At 56.8% G+C, this 16,088-nt stretch overlaps 6 protein-coding genes across 6 annotated transcripts; 1 reads left to right on the forward strand and 5 right to left on the reverse strand.

Annotated features, from left to right (window-relative positions):
* Positions 1-262: 262 nt before the first annotated feature.
* On the forward strand, positions 263-2,958 carry P168DRAFT_329927 (GH92 family glycosyl hydrolase; the record flags this gene model as incomplete). Its single annotated transcript, XM_024841528.1, has 3 exons — positions 263-2,046; positions 2,123-2,459; positions 2,504-2,958. The coding sequence occupies 3 exons, from the start codon at positions 263-265 to the stop codon at positions 2,765-2,767; spliced, it is 2,385 nt and encodes a 794-aa protein (XP_024689816.1). The 3' UTR covers positions 2,768-2,958.
* A 296-nt stretch (positions 2,959-3,254) lies between these two features.
* On the reverse strand, positions 3,255-6,845 carry P168DRAFT_284746 (putative NF-X1 finger transcription factor; the record flags this gene model as incomplete). Its single annotated transcript, XM_024836149.1, has 1 exon — positions 3,255-6,845. The coding sequence occupies one exon, from the start codon at positions 6,843-6,845 to the stop codon at positions 3,255-3,257; it is 3,591 nt and encodes a 1,196-aa protein (XP_024689817.1).
* A 467-nt stretch (positions 6,846-7,312) lies between these two features.
* Positions 7,313-9,927, reverse strand: P168DRAFT_293044 (LYAR-type C2HC zinc finger protein). The gene is made up of 3 exons (XM_024837730.1): positions 9,507-9,927; positions 9,233-9,355; positions 7,313-8,995 (listed from the first exon to the last, which is right to left on the reverse strand). The coding sequence occupies exons 1-3, from the start codon at positions 9,525-9,527 to the stop codon at positions 7,442-7,444; spliced, it is 1,698 nt and encodes a 565-aa protein (XP_024689818.1). The 5' UTR covers positions 9,528-9,927; the 3' UTR covers positions 7,313-7,441.
* Positions 9,928-11,002: 1,075 nt separating this feature from the next.
* On the reverse strand, positions 11,003-11,415 carry P168DRAFT_293045 (uncharacterized protein). Its single transcript, XM_024837731.1, has one exon. The coding sequence runs from the start codon at positions 11,360-11,362 to the stop codon at positions 11,192-11,194; it is 171 nt and encodes a 56-aa protein (XP_024689819.1). The 5' UTR covers positions 11,363-11,415; the 3' UTR covers positions 11,003-11,191.
* On the reverse strand, positions 11,336-12,162 carry P168DRAFT_293046 (uncharacterized protein). The gene is made up of 2 exons (XM_024837732.1): positions 11,767-12,162; positions 11,336-11,685 (listed from the first exon to the last, which is right to left on the reverse strand). Exons 1-2 carry the CDS (start codon positions 11,976-11,978, stop codon positions 11,544-11,546), a joined length of 354 nt encoding a protein of 117 aa, XP_024689820.1. The 5' UTR covers positions 11,979-12,162; the 3' UTR covers positions 11,336-11,543.
* A 278-nt stretch (positions 12,163-12,440) lies between these two features.
* Positions 12,441-15,539, reverse strand: P168DRAFT_313002 (glycoside hydrolase family 115 protein; the record flags this gene model as incomplete). The annotated part of the gene is made up of 3 exons (XM_024839621.1): positions 12,441-13,455; positions 13,506-14,050; positions 14,115-15,539. 3 exons carry the CDS (start codon positions 15,537-15,539, stop codon positions 12,453-12,455), a joined length of 2,973 nt encoding a protein of 990 aa, XP_024689821.1. The 3' UTR covers positions 12,441-12,452.
* Positions 15,540-16,088: the final 549 nt, after the last annotated feature.

The raw sequence follows: 16,088 nt of genomic DNA on the forward strand, positions 1-16,088 counted from the left end.
GTTGTATATTATGTTTATGACTATAAATACCTTGGTTATACCATCTGGGATCAGATCCTTGATCGAGGGGTTACATTTCCCCGCATTGATCTAACTTCCAATATCATTCCTACATTCTCTATCTGTCGATCCATCCCCATTCGGACCCCCTGTCTAGCGATATAAGTTACACTGCATCTCCAGCATGCCGTTCAAAAGTCCCCCCATCCCTTGACCACATCCAGCATCACCACTTCTCATCCCATCTCCACCCCCAACGGCCATGCGCAGCTATCTCCCATGGCTCCCCTTCCTCTGGACAGCCCTCGCCCAAGGCAGTCCCACTCCAGATCGCAATGACAATGACATCCTCCAATTCGTGGACCCCCTCATCGGCTCCACAGACGGAGGCAACGTCTTCGCCGGCGCCAGTCTCCCCTACGGCATGGCCAAAGCCGTCGCCGACGTCGACGGGCAAAACACAGGCGGATTTTCCACAGACGGCAGCAAAGTGACCGGGTTCTCTGCACTGCACGATTCAGGCACGGGCGGAAACCCATCCCTGGGAAACTTCCCCCTCTTCCCGCAGTTCTGTCCCGATGATCGGCTCGATCACTGTCGGTTTCCTAAGGCCAACCGCGCCGTCCACTACAGAAATGACTCGGTCGTCGCCCGCCCGGGATACTTCGCTATCGGGCTCGACAGCGGCATCAACGCGGAGATGACGACCACCGCGCATGCAGCGCTCTTCCGCTTCCACTTCCCTACCCGACCTGCAGCGTCCGGCGCAGACGCAAGTCCCATGATCCTCCTAGACCTAACAGACCTCTGGGACAGTCGCCAAAACGCGTCCATCGACATCGACGCAAAGACAGGCAGCATCCTCGCCAACGGCACATTCCTCCCCAGCTTTGGTGCGGGAACATACAAGTCCTACGTATGTGTCGACTTCGCTGGCGCCTCTATCCGCGATACCGGCATCTGGGTCAACGACGGCGCGGACACCGAGCCCAAACGCCTATCCTTCGTCCCCCGCGGCTTCAACAACTTCTACCTCCAAGCTGGCGGGTTCGTGCGCTTCAAACAACCCCCCTCGGGAACAGTCACCGCACGAGTAGGCGTCAGCTACATCAGCACGCAGCGCGCGTGCGACAACGCCCGCCGCGAGATTCCTCACCCGCTTACCGACTTCGACGCTGTGCGCCATCGCGCTGAAGACGCGTGGCGCGACAAGTTGAGCCCCGTGAGCATCGTCCCGGGACGCGCCAGCCGCGAGTTACAGACAGTGTTCTGGAGCGGCCTGTACCGCACAATGCTCGATCCCCAAGACCTAACAGGCGAAAATCCGCTCTGGAACAGCGACGAGCCATACTTCGACTCCTTCTACTGCATCTGGGACTCGTTCCGCGCGCAACACCCACTTCTGACCATCGTTGATCCCGAGGCGCAGTCGCGCATGGTCCGCAGCTTGCTCGACACGTACCGCCACGAAGGCTGGCTGCCTGACTGCCGGATGAGTCTCTGCAAGGGCTGGACGCAGGGCGGGTCAAACGCGGATGTTGTGCTCGCCGACGCCTTCGTCAAAAACCTCACGGGTATCGACTGGAAGTTAGCATACGAGGCGCTCGTCAACGACGCGGAGAACGAGCCTCTCGAATGGTCGACCCACGGCCGAGGCGGCCTGTCAAGCTGGAAATCCCTCCACTACATCCCATACAAGGATTTCGACCCCGTTGGGTTCGGGACGAACTCGCGCAGTATCTCCCGGACTGTCGAGTACGCTTATAATGATTTTTGCGTCGCGACTGTGGCGAGGGGTCTGGGCCATCACGCCGACGCGGATAAGTACCTCGAGCGCTCAGGTAACTGGATTAATCTGTTTAAGGCTGATCAGACGAGTAACATCAATGGCCCTGATCCGGGGTTTGTTGGGTTCTTCCAGCCACGCTATAGAAATGGGACGTGGGGGTATCAGGATCCGATCGCGTGTAGTGCGCTGGCGTCGTGGTGCTCGTTGACGAGCAATCCTTCCGAAACATTCGAATCAAGCGTTTGGGAATATCAATTGTATGCTCTCCCTCAGCCCTCCCTTCCTATCCGCCTTCTACATTTCACTATACTAACAAAGAATGAAAAATAAAAGCTACGTCCCCCACTCAATGCGCACCCTCATCGAAACCCTCGGCGGCGACTCCCCCTTCACCTCCCGGCTGGACTTCTTCCACGAATCCGGCCTCGCGGACCTAGGCAACGAGCCTGTCTTCCTAACAGTCTTCCAATACCACTACGCGGGGCGGCCTGATCTCTCAGCGGCGCGTGTGCGCTCTTATATTCCCTCCCGCTTTAACGCCTCCCATGGCGGGCTTCCGGGGAATGATGACTCCGGGGCGATGGGAGCGTTTGCGTTCTTTTCGCTGGTGGGATTGTTTCCGTCGGCTGGGCAGAGTGTTTATTTGATTACGCCGCCTTTCTTTGAGGAGGTGAGGTTTGTTCATCCTGTTACGGAGGGGGTGGGTGTTGTTAGGGTTGTGGGGGGTTCTTCGCATTCTTCTTCTTCTTCTTCTCTTTCTTCTTCTTCTTCTTCTTCTTCTTCTTCTTCTTCTTCTTCTTCTCCGTCTTCATCTTGGTCGTCTTCGTCTTCGTCCTCTTCCTCGAATTCCTCGTCTTCTTCGTGTTCTTCGTCGTCCTCTTCATCTTCGTGTTCTTCGTCCTCTTCTTCATCTTCATCTTCCTCTTCGTCTTCGTCTTCGTCTTCGTCTTCTTCAAAAAGAGAAGGAAAACCGGCTAGGCCAGTCTTCATCCAAAGCGCAACCCTCAACGGCCACCCATACAAGAAAAGCTGGATCAGTCATGACTTTTTCACTGACGGGGGCGTGCTTGAGTTGGTGCTGGGCGAGGAGGAGAGTGATTGGGGGCGTGCGGTGGAGGATAGGCCGCCTAGTTGGTAGTTTTCATCTTTGATATACTATCTGAGGAAGCAATGACTATAGCGCTAGTTACGTATAATACCGTTTTCCAGCCGGGTGGATTTCTTTGTTCCGCATGATTTACTTGTGAATAAAGGGGTCTTCGCAAGGCATGATATGAATTACATAAATGCATTGATCTAGCTTTGTACAAGACCTGTTAACTAAATATCAATCAATGAGTGATGTAAAGAGTAATGACCGCGCCGAATAATGCTCGCTGCAGGTCATCAATATCTAACTAGCTGCATACTTTCGTCAACGTAACGGAAAATAAAATAAATAAATAAAAAAAGGATAAAAAAACAACTAGGCGGATGTCTTCTCTTCCCCAGATACCTCGCCTGCTGCACCGGCATCGGCATCGACATCGACATCGACATCCTCACGGACAGGTGCAGGTGCAGGTGCAGGTGCAGGTGCAGGCCCAGGCCCAGGTAAAACATCACCTTCATCAGGAACTTCCCCAGCCGTTTCCTTCTCCTCAACCTGTTCTTTCTCCCCAGCCTGTTCCTTTCCCTCAACTTGTTCCTCCTGTTCCTTCTTCTCCTCAGCCTCTTCCTTCTCCTCCGCCTCCTCCGCCTCCTCCCAACTATCAGCAACAGGCTCAGGTTTCAAAATCTGCCTCGCAGCACCAACACCCGACCTCAACACAAGCCTATTCTTCCGCTGTGCGCCCACCGCAGCCCCCGCCGCTGCAGAATCTCCCATAAGCGCAGCATACATAGTAGCACCACCAAAGGACGCCGGCGTAGGCGGCGCAAGCGGCGTCGAGCTCCGACTGCTACTCCCGCTAGGTCCACCCCTTCTCGACGAAGCGGCAGCCACCTGCGCCCAGCCGCCGGCGCCATCGCTGCCGAGGGCAGCGCGGGCAGCCTCGCGCTGGGCTTTGGCTTCTGCGGCCGCTGCGCGCTGGGCGTCTCGCTCTTTGACGCGTTCGCGTTCGCGGAGCTTGACGCATTCGGACACGCTCATGCCGCCGATGCCGATTGTTGTCGTGCCGTTTCCTGTGCCGAAGGGTGGGGGGTTCCATGTTGTGGGGCGGAGGACGAACACGTGGCGGTGGGGTTCGGGGTCATAGCTTTCGCTGGTGAAGCCCCAGTCGGAGGCGAGGGAGTGCGTGAAGGCGCGGAGGGAGGACTTGGCGGGTTGGAAGCGGACGGAGCGCTGGGTTGTGGGGTTGAGCGCGAGGGATTGGAGGCTGGTTTCGCAGGCTTGGATGGCGGAGAGCGGGGAGGAGGAGGATGCTTGGAGGTAGAGGTCGAGCGTTTCGGTGGAGTAGGGGAGGTTGTTGGAGGTGATGTTTTGCGCGATGGTTGTTGCTGGGTTGATGTCTACGCCGAGGGCGGATGCGAGGGAGCGGTTGCGCTCGAGGCGCGCGCACTCGTCGTCGCAGGTTAGCGGGGTGGAGGCTGGTGAGCGCGGGGGTTGTTGCACTTGGCCTTTGGAGGCGACGGCTTTGGCTGCGCCGCAGAGACGCGTCTGGCGTAGGCGACCGCAAGGACATGTTACTGTGAGTTTGGTCGGGCAGGGCGTCTTCTCTGGGCAGGGGTAGGGCGCGTGGCATGGTTCTGTGCACGGGTGTCCGCACATGGCCTTCGTCTTCCCGCAGGGCTGCTGGCACGGCTGCGAGGCGTCCTCGCAGTCGCCCGGTCGGTGGCAGTTCTTCTGGCAGGTGTGCGAGCCGCATTTGAGCAGTTCGCCGCAGATCTGGCCGCACCGCGCGTCGGTTAGCCAGCAGGGCTGGTTCTTCAGCGCCCGGCGGCCGCACAGGCAGGTTTTCTCCGTCAGGTACGGGCACTTGGGGCACTGCTCGTCGTCTGGGTGGCAGTTGTGTGGTGTTTGGGGATGGCCGCATGGCTTGGGGCGTTCGCAGGGGAACGAGCACGGCGGCGGCTGCGTGCCACAGGGCAGCGGCGGGTGGAGGACCGTCCGGCCGCAGTGACACGCGACCTCCTCGAAGATCGCCTCCCGGCAGGTGTTGCAGGGCCCCTTGTGGCAGATCTCCGGGCATGTGTGGCGTCCGCATTTCAGCATCCGCCCACACACCCGCGTGCAGATGTGCTCGGCTTCGACGTCTTCGTCGCTGGGGCGCAGGTGGGCCTTGAGCTTCCGCCGCATGGCCTGGCGCTCGAGCGCCTTCTGCTCGCCGGGGCAGCATCGCTCGGTGCACGCATGGCGGCCGCAGTGCAGCCCCGCACGGCAGATGCGGAAGCACTGCGGCGGCTCCATCGTCCCCTGGTGGCAGATGGTATTGAACGTGTTGCGTCCGCAACGGCAGCTGATGGGCACCGTACGGCGACAGACGCCGCACGGGCCCGTGTGGCAGATCATGTCGCATGAGTGTCCGCAAGGGAGGATCTTGCCACAGGCCTCCAGACAGTTCGGGATCGGGTCCTCGCACGACGTCCGCGGCGCATAGCCCGGAGTCTGGTCCAGCGGTGTCTTTCCACAGGGACAGTCGAGGACGACGTCCGGGGACCGCGGACAATGGGCGGGTTCCGCGTCTTGCGGATGGCAACTCTTCTGGCAGAAGTGTACGCCACAGTCGAACGGCCGATTGCACTGCTCTCCGCAGGCAAAACAGCCCGTCCACTGCTCGATATGCCCGTCGCGCTGCACCTCGCTGTCCATCTCCTCGTCCTTGGAGCTACACAGCATCTCCGTCTCCGCCTTCCCGCAGTAGCAACGAGCCTCGACCTTCACCTCGCACGCCCCGCAGAGACCCTCGTGGCACGGCCGAGAACATGTGTGCTCCCCGCAGGGCAACAGGTCCCCACAAATCTCCCCACAGCTCCAGCCATTCTCATAGTCGGTGTCTCGACATCGCTTAGTGGTTGAATTCCTCCCGCAGAAACAATCCTGCGTGGGGCCCATCGCCGTACAGGGGGTACACGGACCCGCGTGGCAGGTAGCATCGCACGGGTGCGGGCAGCCCTTGCGCAATCGCGAGCAGGTCTGCCCACACGAATGCGGCGGAAGACCAGGCAGTGGACGGGGGTCAACCTCCTTCTCGCACCAGCACGAGTAGCTCGAGGGGAAGACCTCCTGCGCCAGATTGCACCCGGGACATCGCCAGGCGCGGGGCTGTTGCGAGTCACCCTCCTCGCCGCGCCGACGGGCCGCATCCTGCGCCGCTGCGCCTTCGTTCTGCGACCACTTCTTGACACAGCTCAGATGAAAGACAGTCCAGCACAGTCCACACGACCACACCCGCGATCTCCGCCCCAGTTCCCCCGTGCAGATCGGACATTCGTAGAGCGTGTGGGCGATGTCTTCGTGGATGCGGGTGGCGATATCCGGAGCCGTCGATTTGGTCGTCACCTTGGGCGGCGGCGGAGGGTTTTTCGCCTTCGCCTTGGATTTCCCTTTGGACGCACCCGCGGATTTCTCCCGGGGGCCTGTCGGGGCGTCTCCATTTGGCGTCCCACCGGGTACGAACGCCGGCGCATCAGCCCTCAACCCCTCCGCTACGCTGTTTTCGTGTGATTGTTGTTCATCGCCTTCTTCCGCTTCCGCCCCCGCCACACGTTCCGGCCGAGTCAACCGGCCCTGGAATCTCCGCCCGGTGTTCAAACCTCCCGTATCAGCGTCGTGAGCGCGTCCTTGACGACGATTGCGACCACTCTCAGAGGGAGCGCCTCCCCCGCGACCTCCTCCTCTGCGCCCTCCCGTCTTAGGACCTCTGCGGGGACGGGGTTCATCGTTTCCGGCGGCGGGTGTCTGCTGCGCGCGAGTCTCCGGCGGTGGCTGTGGTTGAGATGGCGGCTGCGACTCCGTCTGTGTCTGTGTCTGTGTCTGTCGTGGCGCGCCACGATTGCCGCGCCCTCTGCCTCCTCGGCGGGGATTTCTCGGGCGGGGGGCGCTCCCGTCTGGGATGGCTACCGGGACGTCTGCCATTGTCGAATGAAGGGGATACGATGGACTGTTGGGTGCACTCATGCGGTTATCGATGGTGGGAAAGATCCTCGTGGTAGATAGGTAGAGTTCAACCTCGGTCAACGAGGGGTAAACACGAGGATGGGCGTTGTCAATAGCTGTGCAACAGGTGTGTGAGAAGACAATCCACAGAGTCTAAGGTTGAAACCAGATTCGAGAGGGTAAGTGAGAACCAGAGGTTCTTTATTAACTTGAAGACAGAAGAAGGAAAGGAATCAAAGAATGAAAAGAATAATAAAAGAAATCAAATGAAAAAAGTTGGAGTGGCGGAGGATCGGCGGCCGCTGATTGGACATGACTCTTGTGCTATACAGGGTGAGTCATACTATTACTCATACGCATTATTTACATATTTTATATTATATTTCATATTTATTTCCTTGTTTTGGATTCCTTGAATCATTCGGTGATCATTCTGATGTATTGATAATTAATAGAACCAGTGAATTGAAACAATGCTATGCCTGAAATGCCTCCACCTAAATCCCCTATGCATCAATATCTCATCAACCATCGTCAATCGTCAACGTCAACGTCAACATCAACATCAACCCAATTTAAAAGAAAAGCACTATCTCCCCCCTCTCATTCTGCTTCACCCGTAACGTCCGCCACAGTTCCTTCTCATCATCCAAGCGCCTCTCCCGGTCCGCACGGCTCCGTCCCGTCTCCCGTCCCCGATCAGCATCAAACTCATCCGTGACGTCGCGGTGGAACCGCTTCAACACCTTGTTCATCGAGAACCCGCGTCCGCTCTCGGGGCCCTTCGTCACGAGCGACAGGAAGTGCGACGCCATCTCCTGCTGCAGTGCGTCGGGGTGGTTCGGCTGGCCGTAGACGATCATCTGGTGCCCGTCTTCGCCGCGGGGCGCGGAGTCCGGGTGCTCGATCTCGCGCAGCCGGCGCGAGGGCCGGTCGCCGTCGATTGGCGCGCTGCTCTTTCGCTTGGATTTGCGGTCGTCGGGGGCGGCGACGGGGGCGCCTCGCACGCGGCTGGTCTTTTTGGAGGAGCGGGTGTCTGCGGCGGCGCTCTGGCCGTCGTCGGAGGAGCCGCGGCGGCGGCTGCTGCGGGCGGCGGAGCGAGCGGCGGGGTCGGTGCCGTTGCTGCTGGTTGAGGCGACGGAGCCGCCGAACATGGAGGAGACGAGTCGGCCGGCTCGGTTCTTCATGGAGATGCCTAGGCCGGCGTCCCCGCCGGCGGGCTCCTTGTCGTCGCGGCGCGTGCGCTTGATGGGCGAGGAGGGATCCTGGTAGCGGCGGCGCGGGTGGTCCGAGGGGCCGTCGCCGGCTTCGCCGTCGAGCGACGGGGACCGCAGCATGCGGTTGAGCCCGCCGGTGAGGCCGGAGTGGTTCAGCATGGGCGTGCCGGGGTGGTTGACGACGCTGGACGGGGCCTCTCCCATGGGGGTGTCGACGTTGTCGCGGCCGTGGTCATCGGTGCGACGCTTGCGTTTCTTGTCGCTGGTGGTGACCGCTCCGTCGGCGGTGCGCGAGGAGCGATCCTTCTTCTTCTTCGGGGCGGGGGTCATGAACTCCATGGAGACGGTGGGGGCGGCCTTGTTGGCGTAGACCGAGGGCGGGATGGGACCCGAGCCGTAGGAGAAACCGTTCTCCTTGTAGGCGACGTCGTGATTTTTATCGTCGTCGTCGTCGTCGCCGTCATCGGCGTCGGCTCCCAACTCGGCCATGGCCTGGCCGGTCTCAAAGACAGACGGGGCGTGATCCACCATCTTCATCTGCTCTTTAGGACCACCTACGGAGACCTTGGACGCGTTGGGTGTCTCCGAGGTCACAAGGAAATCGAAGACGTTAACGGGGTCGGCGCCTTTCTGGCGGGGTGTCGCATGGGTCGGTTTCTTGGTGTCAGTGGGAGGCGGTGTTGGAGCAGGCGGCGGGGGAGCGGCTTTGCTCGCGGCGTTGTCGGCATCAGGAGCGTCCTCGACGTAGGGTGCACGATGGCCGTTGGAGGGTTTGGGGGCCTGCTTGGAGTTGTTCGTGCCCTGGTTGTTGTTGCTATTGTTGTTGTTGTTGTTGTTGTTGCGGCGTTGGTTTTTCTCGGGCTTGGGCTTATATAGGGACCCCTCGTACTTTTGGGCCTCCGTCATGCACGTCTGGAACAAGGAAGCCAAGTCAGTATTCGGTCTACGGACCAAATCATCTCAGGGCGTCGGAGCTGTCATCCCCCACTCAGAGCCGGCGTGGCCGGCCAGGAATGGACCCCATTCGCGATCCGGGGTTCCACTCGCAGCGACGAAACATCCGGTTTCAGAGGTAATGTACACGCGCGACCAGCACTCCGCCTAGTTCCAAAGGGAGACAGCCATCCACGACCATAGGAAAGGACATACCGTATGCGACCGATACTCCGTGCCCCAAAAATGGGTCATGCAATCAATGCAGGTAAAGGTGCAACCACGACAGCGATTGCGATGGGGATCGAGTTTCTTCTTGGTGAGGATATCGCCACAGTTCTGTAACCCAGCCGATCGTGTCAGTTCCGCGATAGTCGGTCAGGGCGAGGCGCTTGACTGGGGTGGGAGTGGGGATGGGGGAAGGGATGCGTTGGTAGTGGATAAGCGATTCACCACCCAGTCCGGAGTCCCACGCAGGGTACCAACTCACCTCGCAGGAGAAAGAGACCATGTTGACCCCGCTCTTGAGTCGTTGCGCGACTCTGGTTGGGTTGCAAGAAGTCGGTGAGAGGGGGAGATGGCGTCAAAGGAATCGGGCGGACGAGCTGTTCTGGGGGAGACGCTAGACCGAGTGATGCCCAAATGCGACACACGATGGGAGTAGTATTTATGAAAGGGAATGGAAGGGTGAGTGGTCGAAGAAAGGCGACCAGGAAATTTAAACCTGTTGTCTGAACGCGACGAGAGTCTGCGACTGGAAGGGAGCGTTCGTTATGCGACGCAGGAGAGAGCGAAGAGGGAAGAGTGAGGTGAAGGTCAGATGTCGCGCCTTGCTGGACCTTTTTCAGGTCAGACAATTGTAATAAATTAGGCAACGAGATCCAACTGATCCGTCGCAAATGGCGAGAAATTTGAAGTAAAATTGAAGCAAAACTGAAGGAAAATAGAGAAAAATAAGAGTAAAAATAAAAAATGCGATAAAAAGATAGAGACGGCGCTAGTCCGGTTTGGGACGTGTTTGCTGCCTGGGGAACAAGGCGTTCACATAGATAAAGAGATAGATCGATAGATAAGATGGATATGATAGATATAGAATAGATATAGAATAGATATAGGATAGGATAGGATATAGAATAGAATATGATATAGAACAGAATATAGGATAAGATAAAATGATACAAAATAGAATATACTTCAATCCAGAATCCCAACCAGCCAATATATCAATGCGGCAGAGCAAATTACAATCCCATCCTCTCCCCCAAAAGTCTCACCAAACTACCCCCCCAAGGCGACCATCCCCTGTTTCGTCCTCCGAAGAAAAGTCCTGTTTCATCTTCCATCAAGCCCCCTCCTGGCTGATCGAGCATTGTCAACCGGTTGTTAGGAGGATCGACATCCCTGATCACTGACGCTGTCGGGTGGTCATGAAACAATGGTCACGGAGGGAGGAGGGAGGGTGTAGTGCCGATTGCCAGGGCTGGTCAGCCGCGCTGGTCATGGATTGGGTGGTGGGATGGGGGAGTCATTTGGCTGGGTTTTTCATAGATTGTTTGTTGTGTGTACTATATTCTTGATTTGATGGTGTTGGTTTTCAATATATATACGCGGACGTATGTATACATGTATAGATGCAGATATAGATATAGTATATAGATAGATGAATATGATATAAATAGATATATGTACAACGAATTGTTCTATCCATAACACCCCCGATTACAACCACATGCTGCACCGGAGAACATCAGAACATCCCAGATCCCAAGACAAGTCGCATAGATCTGCACACGTACATGTTCCAGTCCGGATCCAGATCCACCCCCAGGCAGATCCAGGCAGAACAAGAATTCCTCACGCTGGCAGACCCTTCAGCGGACCCTTCCAGCGATCCCGCGCCAGTCAATGGTGTCCGCCCCGGATTTTGATACAATCCTTGAATGCCCGAGCCACTTGTCCTGGGGTCTGCCAGGATTGGAAACGGGGGGATGGTAATGGCTGAGAAGAGAAAAAGGAAGAAATAAGGTGAAAGAAAGGGAGAGAAAGAGAAAGAAAGGAAGAAAAAGTACGAATGTCCTGATGATCGCCGTCTGGTCAGCAGCCTGTCGTGCGGGGAAGACGCAAGGAACATAGAACAGGTAGGGCGAACACGAATAGTCCCGTGGATTCTCACCTTCATTGCCCTTCCTCAGGCGGATTCCCAGCGCCTACTGCATCCCTCTCCTTCTTCGGCGAGACGCTATCTCCATCTCCATCTCCCTCTCCCTCTCCCTCCTCCTCCCCAGAACACCCACAGTCATAAAAATCCCCAATCTTATTACAGTCAAACTCAGTCTTCTCCAGCATCGCATTAACCTCATTATGGATGAAACACCCCCATCCAGCAGCCGCGTTACGCGACGACACCTGCGGCGGGTACTTTTGCAGATGGCCCTGGAAATGTGAGGCGCATTCACCGCTGGAGTTGTCACACAATCAGCTGGACGGACAGGATAGGATTATATTGTAAGCCTGCGATCGCATCGCATCACACCACATACCACGGGTAGAGTCGCGCGAACATGTAAATGTAAGAGCGGAGTGTCTCCTGCTGCTCTGTTGTCGGTTTCTCCGGATACCGCGCCAGCATCGTGTGGAAGTATTTCCATGTCGCACGGCCTAGTTCTGCCCTGTGTTCGTTTCGTATTCCGTCAGCTACTGTATAATATTGCATTTATTGCGATAATTTTTCAGTAAAGTGAAGAACCCACTTCGCAGTCTCATTCCCCAACCGCGGCATCACCACCTCTCCCCGCGTGAGGTCATCCTTAGTGAGCTTAGCCGCCACCGAATGATCGATATGCCCCGGGGCGCGAATCGCAGGACTCGGCGGTCCCTGCGGGCGAACGAAGAAGAGAAACAGGAAGAAAAGCAGGCCGATCGCGCTGAGGAGTATACGCCGGGTGATATGGCGGTTCGCCATGGGCGGGATCGTCGGGGAGGATAGATAAGGGGTTGGTAGGTGGGTGGTGTGATATCGTGGTTCGCGCAGGTCACCAGGACCAGTAGTTGGAGGCGCTTGAGACGAGGTGTCTATTCGGCTGGGAGTTGTAGGGTCGCATGTGTGGAGGGAGTTGAAGGAGTCGGACTAGAGATCTGGACAAGTATTGTGGTTCAGTTACTTTCCTAGAGCGTCTTATGACGGTGGAGGATCGTGTGGTGTTATACGTTGATTAGTCATTATGTTGCATCTGTCTTCACTTATTCATATCGATGATTTCCTGAAGAGGAAACAATAAGATGAATAGAAATAGAAATTCGAGGATAGATAGTTGGGTAATTACTTTCTCATAGATACATCTGTTATGAATGTTGTAGAATAAAAGAACGTTAGTTCCAATTATTACTGAGGTATACCAATGTCTCCAGTACGAGACACTAGATTATATATAGTGTACTATACAACCAGACTCTCCGGCGGCCCCATATAGGAAGCCCTAACACCCCCCAAATCAACAACCACCTTCTGGAAAACAACCCCCGGCTCAACGGCCCATAACTTTAGCGTATTCTTCTGCCCGCCCCCAAGAACAGCATGGCTAGTCGTATTCGACCACACCCCATTACTAACAGTCGTCTCCCAATTCGACGGCAAAGAGCCTAGCGACGTGGAAGGTACAAACTGCACGACTTCAGGCTTCGCGTCGTTGAGCGCAATCGCATACTTCAGCGGCCGCGAGGGGTCCGTGCTGAGCGATGACCCTAGGTATACTGTTGCCTTGGCGGTCGACGTGTTCGAGAATAGGTACATGTCGTATTCTAGGCGTGGAGATGACGGGGGTTTCTGTGTGTCTGCTAGAACGGGGAGAAGAGTCACGCCGGAGAGGGTGCGGCCGTAGCCCGGGATGACGGTGTAGGAAGTGTCGTCTGTGGAGGTGTTGCGTGTGGCGTGCGCGGCTTCGATGCTGACTGTTGCGTCGGACTCGACGAAGCCGTGGAAGGATTTTGGGACGGCGGTCTTGTTCACAGGGAGTTCGATCGTCGGCACGCCGAAGTTGCCGTAGTCTTTGGAGTCGATGGTGATGTCGATGGATACGGTGGTTGAGCCGGAGGGGGCGTTCTCCCAGTCGACGGAGAGCTGGACGCGCTTGTCGGTGGTCTTACCTGAGGCGGTTATGGTGCCGGATGAAGGGCTCGCTTTGACCCATGGCTGCTTCGGGGTGACCTTGAATGTGAAGTCCTCCGTGCCGCGCGAGTACACGTCAATCCACCGGCTCTTGGGCCCGTATGGGTCGATAGGTGGTAGGGTAAGGATGTTGCTCGATAGGTCGTGCCAGTTGTCGTCGCCTGGCACTGTCGCGTTGCTTCCTTCGGCTGAGACGCCCATTGGGCCTGCGACGCTGTCCTCCAACAGCTGGGTGTATGCAAGTGGTGGGAGGGTGTTTCTCATCGGTTGTTGCCTGTATCTGTGTCAGCGGATATAAGAGTATAATGTGGGTGAGGTGCTGACCAGTAATCATAGCCCAGATGGGTCTGGTCCATGATATGATTCCACTTTCCGTCCAACAGACGATGGTATCTCTGCGTCAGCTCGTGGTCCTCCTTGAAAAGACCAAGCACATCATCTGCCAAAGTATTGGCACTATTCCGTCTCTGACTAGCATAGAGATTGTTTCTCGCCGCCGTGACATGGATATTGGTCACCACGTAACCAGCCGTGCATGGGTGCAGCACCAGCTCGAAAAACGCAGGACGCGCAGCCTCGCTCAGTCGACTGTACACCTTCTGCGCGTCCCGAGCAAGCTGCTTCCATTCACTCAAGACGCTGTCCGCCTCGTCGTAGTTGATCAGACTGAACGTCTGCATGTCAATCAGCTCGTACTTTCTCCTCGCGGCATACATGCCATAGCGGTCCATGATACTAGCGACGTCTTTGGCGAACGCGGCGCCGAACTCGCGACGCGCCCAGTGTTGAAGCCATTCGTGCGTGCTGTCTGGAGCCGACCACCGCGGCATGTCGTATGCGATGTCGAAGAAGTGGTTCAGGGGATGCTCCTGCAATATCGTATTAGCCCTACCCTACCCATATTACGGGGTACATATCAGCAACTGAACATACCAATCCTTTCAAGTCCCCGATATTCACAAGCCACACCTGCCGTGCGTGACGCTCATACGCAAGATGCATCTGCTCCCACGTCTTCTGCAGCGATATAGTGTTGATCCACTTATAATCCCGCGGATCGCCCACATAGTCAAAATGATAGTAGACACCAGCGCCAGCCGCGCGATCCGTCTCGTTCGCCAGCGGCAGTCGCTGAATATTGCCCCAGTTATCATCCGCCCAGAGCAGTGTGATATCGTCCGGCACTCGCAGTCCCTGATGATAATACTGGCCAACCTCCTTATAAACACACCACAACTGCGGAATATCACCCACATCGTCGGTGCCAAATACCTCACCCAGCACCTCCTGCTGTGCGTTGATAATATCCTTCAACGAGTCGGGCGTAATCGTCGGCGAGGCGTTATCCCCCAACCCCCGCATCCCCATCGTATACAGACTCTCGAACCGCTTCGACCGCTGCGCGCCCTCCCTAAAAAACTCAGTAATATTCGCCTCATTCGTGTCCCAGTTCCAGTCTCCCTCCACAAACATCGACTGCTCGTTCGTCCACCGCATCATCGGCTCCGTGTGGCTCGTCCCAATCACAACACCGTACTCGTCAGCCGTGACTGAATTCTCAGGATCATCCACATGGAACGCATTTCCCCACATCGCAGGCCAGAGATAATTCGCGCGCAGACGCAGCAACAGCTCGTACACCCGCGCGTAGAAATCCGCACCGAACCCCGGCCCGTACTTCGCGTCTGGGAAGTTCTCTCTAATCCAGTTCGTCAGACCCGGCTGCTCGTCGTTGATGAATATCCCCCGGTACTTCACAGACGGCGACCCCTGCGTCTTGCGCTTCTTGACCGCGTAGATCTCTGCGTGTTTTGCGGCAGACACATCCGCGAACCAGTACCACGGCGATACCCCGATCTGCTCGGAGATATCGTACAGCCCATAGATGGCGCCACGCTTGTCAGCTCCAGCAATGACCAGCGCGCTCGCGATCCCCGCCATCGGCTCACGCACGACCCCCGTCTGGAACGCCTCCCACTGGCCCTCCGTGTCCGTGACGTTGAGCTTGCCCTTTTGCACGAGGCTGTCGATGAGCCGCGATTTGCCGATCGTGCCGGCGATGATCACGGGTTTGTTCTTGTTGCCGGATGCGATACTGGCCGGCGCTGTGCCGTTTACCATCAGTGTGCGGGTGTAGTTCGACCCGCTGACGCGGCCGAAGTCGGTGGCTAGGTCGTCTGCGGCGCGGATTACGCCGGGCCAGTCGGCGCCGTCGAGGAGGATGATGCCCGGTTCATGGTGCGGTCCGGATAGTTGGAGGGCTCCGGTTTGGTGCTTGAATGAGATGATGGGGTCTTGGCCGAGGGCGGAGACTGTCTGGACTGCGCATGCTGCTGTTAGGAGGGCTGAGAGGAGCATGGTGGCGGTATCTTCTCCTGTCCTCTGGGGGAAGAGAGAGAGAGAGATCAATTGCGCATGTCCAGTATACTAGCGACGGCGCAGTCTGCTCTTTTAAGGGAACTGCCTGCCTGCCGACGCCAATCTTGCGACGGGGAAAATTATCCCCATCTCATTTAGTGGCTTGCCTGCATCGGCTAAGAGCTGGGTAATAGCATGGTAGGTTGGAGCCGGAAATATGCCGTCCATACATTATAGGTGATTGACTGATTCTACTCCGTACGGGGGATATACTAATGCGTTCGGGGGGGTCATTTAGGCTAAATCTCACGGTGTCGGTTTCTCCTGTGTTGGGGTTGCCGGGGTAGGTCGGGGTGAAGTGAAACAGGATCGATCTAATTTCCCCGCATACTTGGCGGGGATATTGGTGCTTTTGTCTTGAGGAAGAAGTACGATGTGGGTGGATGGTTAGAGGGTGTGGTATTTATACATTGTTCGAACCGAATTGTGCTCCTGTGATAAAGCGATGAATCTTAGACTACAGCGTGATGTAGAAGAAGCTTTAAGTCG

Source organism: Aspergillus campestris (assembly GCF_002847485.1).
Source record: "Aspergillus campestris IBT 28561 chromosome Unknown P168scaffold_12, whole genome shotgun sequence".
Taxonomy (NCBI): domain Eukaryota; kingdom Fungi; phylum Ascomycota; class Eurotiomycetes; order Eurotiales; family Aspergillaceae; genus Aspergillus; species Aspergillus campestris.

Coding starts and splice junctions, on each gene's coding strand:
- P168DRAFT_293044 (XM_024837730.1), bottom strand. CDS start 9,527: ATGGTCTCTTTCTCCTGCGAG. Junction 9,356..9,506: donor TGGTCTCTTTCTCCTGCGAG/GTGAGTTGGTAC, acceptor GCTGGGTTACAG/AACTGTGGCGATATCCTCAC. Junction 8,996..9,232: donor CGGAGTATCGGTCGCATACG/GTATGTCCTTTC, acceptor TCCTTGTTCCAG/ACGTGCATGACGGAGGCCCA.
- P168DRAFT_293045 (XM_024837731.1), bottom strand. CDS start 11,362: ATGCTGGAGAAGACTGAGTTTGACTGTAATAAGATTGGGGATTTTTAT.
- P168DRAFT_293046 (XM_024837732.1), bottom strand. CDS start 11,978: ATGGCGAACCGCCATATCACCCGGCGTATACTCCTCAGCGCGATCGGC. Junction 11,686..11,766: donor TTGGGGAATGAGACTGCGAA/GTGGGTTCTTCA, acceptor AAACGAACACAG/GGCAGAACTAGGCCGTGCGA.